Source organism: Phyllopteryx taeniolatus, chromosome 5, assembly GCF_024500385.1.
Source record: "Phyllopteryx taeniolatus isolate TA_2022b chromosome 5, UOR_Ptae_1.2, whole genome shotgun sequence".
Lineage (NCBI taxonomy): Eukaryota > Metazoa > Chordata > Actinopteri > Syngnathiformes > Syngnathidae > Phyllopteryx > Phyllopteryx taeniolatus.
Window position 1 is genome coordinate 33,178,467 of NC_084506.1, and position 9,740 is coordinate 33,188,206.

Below are 9,740 nucleotides of genomic sequence, written 5' to 3' on the forward strand. Positions count from 1 at the left end.
CAATAAGAATTCAAAATGGTCCTAATTGTCAGTTTTGCCATCAGGAGCCTCAGCAACCTTTTTTGAAAGTGACAACTACTTCTTGGGCACTGATGAGGAATGCCGAGGCCTACCAGGTTGATCCACACTTCTGAAATTAGACATTTGCTCAAATGACCTTTCATAACCAGATATTCTAGGTTATTATGACTAATTCATTGTATTCATTGACGTGAAGCTACTGATGGTGTCGGGAAACAGATCAATGACAATATCCAAGACTTTATTTCTATACATCTCTGCCAGTCTTGACATTTTCAAATGATCCCTTCTACAAGATTCCGGGAAAATCGCAGCGTCCCATCACTGGTGAGCTATTTTTAGAACAGGCTCGCGGCGGGCTACTTATGCGGGCACCGTGTTGGTGACCCCTGGCCTAACCCCTGAGCCTCCGTGCCCACTCGATCCACCTTCTGTGCAATATTCAATAATCAGACTCCTACTTTGACCACAATTTTATTACTATTTGTCTTTTGTTGTCAATATTTTATATTTGTTTGCTTCTTGTATTTGTACGATTTGCATTTCTGCAGTGGAGAAGGAGCTGCTTTCAATCTGATTGCAGATGTGTACAGAGACATGAGCAGGCACTTTGTATGAACTGGAATCAGTGGCTAAAAAATGAGCGAATGAGGGCGAGGGGGCGACTCACTTGTGGGCCAGCGTGACCTTGACGGGAATGTGCGCGGGCACCAGCGAGCGAAGTTCAGCTTGCAGTCGCTCTCGGAAGCCGGGAAACAAAACGTTGCCTCCGGTCAGGATGATGTTGCCGTACATGTGAGGCTGCATGTCTGCGCGCACATATGCAATGCCCGTTAGCCACAACACACTGTACACGGAGCCGGCCTCAACTCCTTTATAAGCCGTCGCTCTTCACAGACGATAAAGAATATATGCCTGTGAGAATCGTTTCCATTATCTGTCGACGTATGTTGCTTCTCTGTTTGCGTTCATATAACCATTGCTTTACGTGCTATAACAGAGGCTATAACAGCCCGAGGCTATTCGTTAGCATGTTTATGGCATTTGTCATTGTTAGCATTAAGCTAAGTGTGCTTTCCAATGGCAAATGTGGCTGTTTTAAATAAACAAAGTGTAATTCTCTTTGTTTTTCTGTTTAGTTTGATAGGAAACCTCAAGTGGGAGTGGCCTTAAACAGCTTGAAGCCTCTTTTTGTCAGACATGCAAACACCAAAGGAATGAAAAAGGTGACCCCCCTAAAAAAATCCCCTGGCCCCCCGCAGAGATTTTTTTTTTTTTATTTTAACATAAATTAAGCAATCTGGAAGACTCCGAAGAGTACAATACAGTACGAAAAAAAACCAAAAAATATTCTTCACGCAGAAAAACATTTATTTACACCGCTCAAGTCCATGTCGATGGACAATTCATTTGTTTTATTTTGACCTCCAACTTGAGCCAGGTCCATTCCCGGCTGCTTCCGGCTATGCCACATGAAGAGCATCCTCATCTTTAACAATGGACTAAATTTCACTTCATTTGTCACTATTACCAACTTCAAAGGCTCATCCCAAATGCATCCTCCAGGAAAGTATTAAGTACAAAATATTTCTGTTTTATTGGCCATTTCGGAATTTGAAGTTACTTCATTCCGTGTTGTGACGTCATCCCTAACATCGCGCCGTCGCTTAATACATTTAACATTAACATCCGTAAACTAATTAGATAATTGGAGGCGCGTTGCCTAATTAATATATGATGTACTAGAGCACCGGTGTCAAACTCAAGGCCCGGGGGCCACATCCGGCCCGCCACATCAATTTCTGTGGCCCGCGAAAGCAAATCAAGTGCGTCGACTTCATGTTTCTTGCTAAAATAACAACATTGCAAATTGTCTTCCCTTTCATATAACGTTGATTGCAAAAAAATGTTGTCACCAATCCCCGTTTCAAAATAAACTGAATTACCAACTTTTTACTGGCTTCTGGTTTGAAATCTAGTTATTCATCGATTTTTTGGTGTATATGTAATAACATGAGGCAATTGTACATTTACTGTATATGCGTTCGCGCTGCGAGGGAAACATGAGTTCTACAGCCCTGTACTCGAGGATCAACTCTCGTCGCCGATGTCACGTGTGCTTCGCAGTTCCGCTGGGACCGCAACCGGCGCCGCGACCCGCAGCGCCTCACCGCGAAAATACAAATACCACACCGGCTGATCTGAGGAGCCAAAAAGTTGCTTAAACGTAAGAGTACGATTCACGTAAATGGCCTATTTTGAGTTCAAAACGGCGAATTTCGCTTTGCATGTACGTTTGGAACAATGGGGCATATGCACAGCAACACGTGAAGCGTTTCCGCTGGAAAGGTCAGGTTGAGTACGTTCCAAATTCCATCGGTATTATGCTATACGTTCTTTAAACGCTTGGGTAATAAGTATATTCAAGAGTACTCAATATCAATGGTTTTTGTTTTGCAATATAAAGGGATAGTTCCTCCAGCCAACAGCGCGGGGTGACGCCTTTTATGTTAGCATCAAGTCAGCTTTGCGTTTCTGACTTTCTACACGTTATGTCAGCGTCAAGTCGGTTTGGAGTTTCGAGGAGTTTCCCACGTTGTCGCGCCTGGCTGGCGACCGGACGTCAGCCCGGCGCCGGCCGTACCCCAAACGCCGACGTGTCGCGCGCATGCAGCCCATGTATGCATAACAGCTTCCTGTTGTCAAGCGACTTGCATTCAGTGCCACCACGCAGCGCTCACATCTCGAGTCAAAGCAACGAACGCTCCGAACGACGGCTCGTATGTCCAAAGACTCGGAAGCGGGCTGACTCGTACGTTCCGGGAGCCGGGAACGACGCGCGCCCTGCTCCCTAACCGCTACGTCGGGCGGGATACAGGAAGCGGTGAAGGCAAAGTTGCAATCGAGCCAGACCTCGCGACAGGGACCGAACGGAGTCCACGATGGCCTCGGGGACGCCCATCTCCCGGATGCCGATGTCAGAAGGGTGGAAGAGCATCTCGGGGAACAGCGAAGCGCTCGTTGGCCAACCTGAGGATCTGCTCTCCCGTCTTGTACTTCCCGCTCAGCACCACCTGGTCGGCCGGCTGGCGGAGAAAGCGAACGCCGATGACGGCGAGCGCGAAGAAGCGGGAGACGGCGGAGAAGGCCGCTCACCTTGCAGAAGCCTTTTTTGATGGTGCTGAAATCTGGAAGCACGTAGTCCCTCATCGCCGTGTTGTCGGCACCCTTCAGCCTGTAGCACGACAGCGCAGGAAAACGCGTCGGCGTTCCGCTTCTGACATTCTCGGCGGGCCGAACGAACGTCCGACGGCGGTCTTACTGTGCGACGCTCATGTCTCTGTAGAAGTCCTGAGACACGAAGCACACGTCCTCCTTCACCTGGTTGATCACGTGGGTTTCGTCCATCACGTGCAGCTGCCTGCAAACACCATCGCGGGGGGGGGGGGGGGGGGGGGGGGGGGCCAAATGCAAACATTCCAGTAATAACTGTCATTAGGCCCCCCCCACGATTGTGGCCAAAATCGGAATTATTATTTTGACGATGATTATCAATCCCAATTATTCATCGTGTTGGGGTGGGGGAGAATAAATGAACATTAAATAAATCTCAATTTGTATTGCCAATTGACACTTTAAAATGGATGGACTATCATTTTAGAATAAATGATGCCTAGTTAAAAAAAAATTTAAAAAAAAAAAAGAAAAATTCTTATTTACTTTATTTAATGTTCAAAACTTTACCAAGGGCTAAGTGCATATAGAAACCAAATGTGCAACCATCTTGTTTCTGATGGTGATCTCTCATTCCCCGGCGCCCGCGTCACTCACCGGGCGCTTTTTAAAGCCGCACACATTCAAAGTCACAGATACTACAGCACAGTAGAATGGGAGGATGGCGACGCCAAGCGGACAAGAATAACACTTGCCCGACGGTATTGTGTTTCATAACACAGAAAATATTTGGATGAAGGATGCGCTTATGGGTAGAATACTCGATTGTACAAATTGCAGCTTGAGATTTGAGCGAGGACCGACTCGCTCGCTCGCTCGCTCGCTCGACTATCTTTGGATGAGGCGGCCTTACCGATAGGAGATGATCTCTTTCAGGTGGTTGGTCAGCAGCTTCCCTCCCACGCTGATCCTAAAAAGGACATCATCATCATCATCATCATCATCATCATTTCAAAGGGAAAAGAGGAGTTTTTAGTCGGGTCTTAAATTGTGGCGAGACCAGACGTTAGTTTAAGGTAGAATCGAAGGCGGAGACCTGTCTTGAAGGAGGGGGCGTGGTTTGAAGACAGAGACGTGTTTTGAAGGAGCGTTAACGGCGAATCGAGAAACTGTTCGAGCGAGCGAGCGCGACCACGACGGCGGTCACAGACAGGATGTCGTCGCTCGCGCTCACCTGCGGACGGCGTCCTTCATTCTGCTGCCGCGGCAGTAGGGGGCGATGTGCGTGAAGGAGAAGCCGCTGTCCACCAGGAGGCAGCACAGCTCATAAGATTCCGTGCGGAAATATCGGCGAGCGCTCAGCGAACCCGCTGAGGAACAAAGAGCGCATCCTGAGACCAACGGCCGGACGAGCCCGCGGCGGCCGCGTTCGACACTCACCGTTGATCCTGAGGGCCGACTGGAAGCGGTACTCCTCAAACAGGATCTCGTTCATGGACTCCTGGATGGACGTGAAGTTGAAGTAAGGCTCGCTGATGATGATGCTGGTGTCCCCAAAGTCCACCTAGGGGACAAAAAAACAAGATGAGCGATGTGAAGACGACGACGACGGCGGCGACGACATTGTGGGGGAAGAGTGTCCACCTTGAACATTTCTTTTCCAAACAAATGATCCCAAACTTTCCTCTGGACGTCCCAGTTGACCAGGTAACCCTGAGGAGGCACAAAGTCAAACATCAGAGACCCTCGCGGAGCCGTCGCATTGTCGCTTATCCGCAGAGGCTGAACGGAGGCAGCTGGACTCTGAATCCGAAAGGCTTCGGCAGCTCCAACTTTTTGGTCTGCCTATTCACGCATCTCAAAAGAAGAAACGTTCCTCGAGGACAGGGAGGCCTGCTGGTCGGAAAGAAGTCATCTGTGGCAAAGTAGAAAAGTGCCAGAGGAGGTTCCCACCTTCAAGAGTTGAAGGCCTGCTACACACACACACACACACACACACACACACACAAACAAGGATTTTTCAAACCTTTAACGATTGCAGAGTCCACAAATAAAGATAGAAAATCAGGCATTTAACAGTTTTTGGCTGGTACGGTTTGTGGCGTGCCCCGATAATCTCAACATAGAACACCACGCGCGGAAAGATTCCGATCTAGAATCCGGTCCTCCAAGACCAAAAATCTCAGGTGAGCGAACAAAAACCAAGAAGAAAAACACCGAAGGGACCGGAGGCGCTTTCGAAAAGACCGCTCGCCGTCTGGAGAAGCAACTTTTACAAAATACGACACGTTTGTTTGCATTTACGGCAGCTTCCTTGCTCATCGCTCAGGTCGCTTCTCGGACGGCTCCGTTCCGTTCCGTTTCACGTCACGTCTTTACCTGGAGATTTTCGGTTTTTTGGATGATTAGAGTTTCCGGCACTCACTGATGGCGCGGTGGCACATTGGCCCGACTCGGACGCAGGCGTTCACTTCCCGCCCGGCGACGGCGTCGAAGTGAGTCTGAAGTGTCGTCCGTCTATACGTGCGCCCCGCCACTAGCCGGCGATCAGTTCAGGGCCGAGTCCACCTTTTGCCTCGAGGCAGTCGGGATTGGCGCCGGCGACCCCGGGCAGGATGAGGGCGGACGGATGGATGGCTTACAGCAAATGAAAAGACAAAATTCACCACCGCGAGAAACTACAATATTACGTAAAAACAATCCAAATGATTTTTTATGTAGTAATTAGGCAGGAATTTGGGCTTTTAATGAACAGATCTCATGCGCGAGTACAGTTTGTACGTGTGAGGAGTCAGTTGAGCTTGGCAAGATTTCCAGATGGGTGTGGACATTTACGTCCATTTTAAATCTCAAGTAAATACAATATCGACAGTGGCTACGGAAAGTATTCAGACCCCCTGAAACTTTTCACTCTTTGTTATATTGCGGCCATTTGCTAAAATCATTGACGTTCATTTTTCCCCTCATGCATGTACACACAGGACCACATCCATATTCACAGAAAAAATACTAATTGTTGACATTTTGGCAGATTTATTAAAAAAGAAAATGTGAAATCTCACACAGCCATAAGTATTCAGAGCCTTTGCTGTGACACTCCTATATATATTTGACTCGGGTGCTGTCCGTTTCTTCTGATCATCCTTGAGATGGTTCCACACCTTCATTGGAGTCCAGCTGTGTTTGATGAGGAAAGCCACACCCCTGTCCATGTAAGACCTCACTGCTCACGGTGCATGTCAGAGCAAATGAGAATCATGAGGACAAAGAACTGCCTGAAGAGCCCAGAGAAAGAATTGTGGCAAGGCACAGATCTGGCCGAGGTTACAAAAAAAAATTCTGCTGCACTTAAGTGGGCTCCATAATCCTTAAATGGAAAACGTTTGGGAAGACCAGAAGCCTTCCAAGAGCTTGCCGTCCAGCCACCTGAAGGACTCCAAGATGGTGAGAAATAAGATTCTCTGGTCTGATAGAACTTTTTCGCTGTAATTCTAAGCGGTATGTGTGGAGAAAAGCAGGCACTGCTCATCGCCTGTCCAATACCGTGGGGGTGTTTTGCAGCTGCAGGACGACCGGTTGCCATCGAAGGAAAGATGAATGCGGCCAAAAACCTTCTCCAGAGTGCTCAGGACCTCAGACTGGGCCGAAGGTTCACCTTCCGACAAGACAATGGCCCTCAGCGCACAGCTAAAATAACGAAGGAGTGGCTTCAGAACAACTCCGTGACTCTTCTGGAACGGCCCAGCCGGAGCCCTGACTTAAACCCAACGGAGCATCTCTGGAGAGACCTGAAAATGGCCGTCCACCAACGTTCACCCTCCAACCTGACAGAACTGGAGAGGATCTGCAAGGAGGAACGGCAGAGGATCCCCAAATGCAGGTGCGAAAAACTGCAGTTGCATCATTCCCGAAAAGACGCATGGCTGTATTGGCTCAAAAGGGGGCTTCTGCTAAATACTGAATACTTATGGCTGTGTGAGACTTCAAGAATTCCGTTTTTTTCTGTCAATATGGGGTGCTGTGTGTACATTAATGAGGCAAAAAAATGAACTGAAATGATTTTAGCAAATGGCTCCAATATAACAATGAAGGGGGTCTGAATACTTTCTGTACCCACTGTAGTTGCACACGTGTCAAGGAAAAAAACTAACCGTAAAGTAGATGAATTTGCTAACTAACTTCCATCCCTTTTCTGTACCACTTTATCCTCACAAGGGTCGCGGGCGTGCTGGAGCCTATCCCAGCGAGCTTTGGGCGAGAGGGGGTACACCCCGAACCGGTCGCCATAGAAACAAACAATCATTTGCGCACACATTCACCCCTAAGGGCAATTTAGAGTCTTCAATCGACCTACCCTGCATGTTTTGGGGATGTGGGAGGAAACTGGAGTTCCCGGAGAAACTCCACACAGGCGTTTGAAACCCGGTCCCCCGGAACTGTGAGACAGATGTGCTAACCGTGCCGCGCTAACTAACTTTTGTTATGAAAATTCAGACGGCTCATATGATTTGTAAAAAGCTAATTTTCAGAATGTACTTGTAATTTTTGGGCCACGATTGTACCGATCCGGCCCACTTGAGCTCCAAGTGGGAGACGCCACACGTGAAGACGAAGCCTTTTGGAGTCACGGTCTGCAACAACAACGGAGCCGCCCTCCACTCAACCTTTGCGGCTCGGACATCGTGTTAGTTGGATGAGAAGACAAATGTGAAGCTGAAGCTCCATTTTGTCCTTCTTCTTGCACGTAGGCAGTGAGGGTGGATGGCGGCGGTTGGGTTGACCTTCTGGAAGGGCAAGATGTAGAAGAGCGCCGAGGGGTCTTTGATCTCATCCAGCTGGTTGGCGGTGAACGTTTTCATCCGGGAGGTCTTGGAGCGAAACTGACAGTTGGGAAGGACGCTGACAGACGGACGAAAGGACATTTCAACGGACATTCATTAGGCCTCATGTCAACATCTGATGACGTCCAAAACCTTCTCGAGTTGTTACTTCGTTCTCTGTAGCACTTGAAGATATGTGTATCTTAAGTGCAATACAAATTTGTTTACATTTTTTTATGACGATTCTTTTCTTTTGACGGGACTTTTTACAATCTAAAAAACCCCTTTAGTGATTAGAAGTCAACAGTTTAGTGGAAAATTGCGCACACAATCATTGATTACAGTTTCAAACGAATTTCTTAATAAATGTCGTGTGCTTACAGCAGAAAAGGTGCTAGCTAACATGAAACAACTCACCTGACTTCCTCCGTACTATATCCGATTTTTGCCGTGTAGGCTCCATTGTCCAACACTAAAGTGGCCATTTGAAGTCCAAAGTCACGTCTTGAAGATCATTTCATCAAGTCAACTTCGCACCACAACATTTTCTCCACAGTCGCGTTTGGACCGTTTCCGCTTTGCCGCGGCTCTCTGAGTTCATTGGGGGATGCGTCAGCCAATCAGATGAGCCAATTGAAGTCGAACAACCAAGTCATCCGGGCGGAAACACGTCGAACCATTCAAACAATACATTTGAATGGGTAGCCGCGCCAAGCGGCTAGCCGACGTTCCTGTGTGGCGGCCATGTTGGGGAGGTCGACGCTCCCACAGAAGGCAAAGCACGGACACGCAAACTAAGTGGTAACTTGCTTATTCCTCAATCGATTTTCATGAGGGTGACTGTTTATTTATCGTATACGACCAATAAAAAGAAAAAAAGAAAAATTGAAATTTTTTTTAAACTGGTACCGCAGGGGGCGGCACGGAGGGCGACTGGTTCGAGCGTCAGCCTCACAGTTCTGGGGACCGGGGTTTTTATATCCCGTCCCCGCCTGTGTGGAGTTTGCATGTTCTCCCCGTCCCTGCGTGGCTTTTCTTCGGGCACTCCGGTTTCCTCCCACATCTCAAAAACATGCACGTTAATTGAACACTCTAAATTGCCCGTAGGCGTGAATGTGAGTGCGAATGGTTGTTTGTTTGCATGTGCCCTGCGATTGGCCGGCAACCGGCCTGAAGATAGCTGGGATGGGCTCCAGCACGCCCGCGACCCTGGTGAAGGGAAGCGGCTCAGAAAATGGATGGATGGATGGAAGGAAGGAAGGAAGGATGGTACTGCAGGGTGTGTTCCAACTACAGGGCGATCACACTCCTCAGCCGCCTCGGGTTAGGGTTAGGGTTCAATTCAGGGGTGCTGGAGAGGAGGGTCCGTCGGGAAGTCGAATCTCAGATTTAGGAGGAGCGGTGTGGTTTTCGTCCTGGCCGTGGAACATTGGACGAGCTCTACATCCTCGGCAGTTCGCCCAACCAGTCTACATGTGTTTTGTGGACTTGGAGAAGGTGTTCGACCGTGTTCCTCGGGGGGGTCCTGTGGGGGGTGCTTCGGGAGTATGGGGTACCGAACCCCCTGATACGGGCTGTACGACCGGTGTCAGACGTTGCCGGCAGTAAGTCGGACTCGTTTCCGGTGAGGGTTGGACTTTGTCACCGATTCTGTTCCATTACTTTTCTGGACAGAATTTCTCGGCGTAGAGGAGGTCCGGCCACAGAAATGTGGTTCTGTTCGCT

The 9,740-nt window shown here is 48.7% G+C and overlaps 1 protein-coding gene across 1 annotated transcript in view; it reads right to left on the reverse strand.

Annotated features, from left to right (window-relative positions):
* Window positions 1-8,618, reverse strand: part of actr6 (actin related protein 6) — a 9,464-nt gene extending 846 nt beyond the window's left edge. Inside the window, 11 exon segments of the mRNA XM_061775144.1 lie at window positions 692-830; window positions 2,935-3,025; window positions 3,027-3,107; window positions 3,178-3,256; window positions 3,344-3,442; window positions 4,109-4,165; window positions 4,430-4,565; window positions 4,636-4,759; window positions 4,840-4,908; window positions 7,977-8,094; window positions 8,433-8,618. Of these exon segments, the coding sequence (XP_061631128.1) occupies window positions 692-830; window positions 2,935-3,025; window positions 3,027-3,107; window positions 3,178-3,256; window positions 3,344-3,442; window positions 4,109-4,165; window positions 4,430-4,565; window positions 4,636-4,759; window positions 4,840-4,908; window positions 7,977-8,094; window positions 8,433-8,500 (1,061 nt within the window). The 5' untranslated portion in view covers window positions 8,501-8,618.
* Window positions 8,619-9,740: the final 1,122 nt, after the last annotated feature.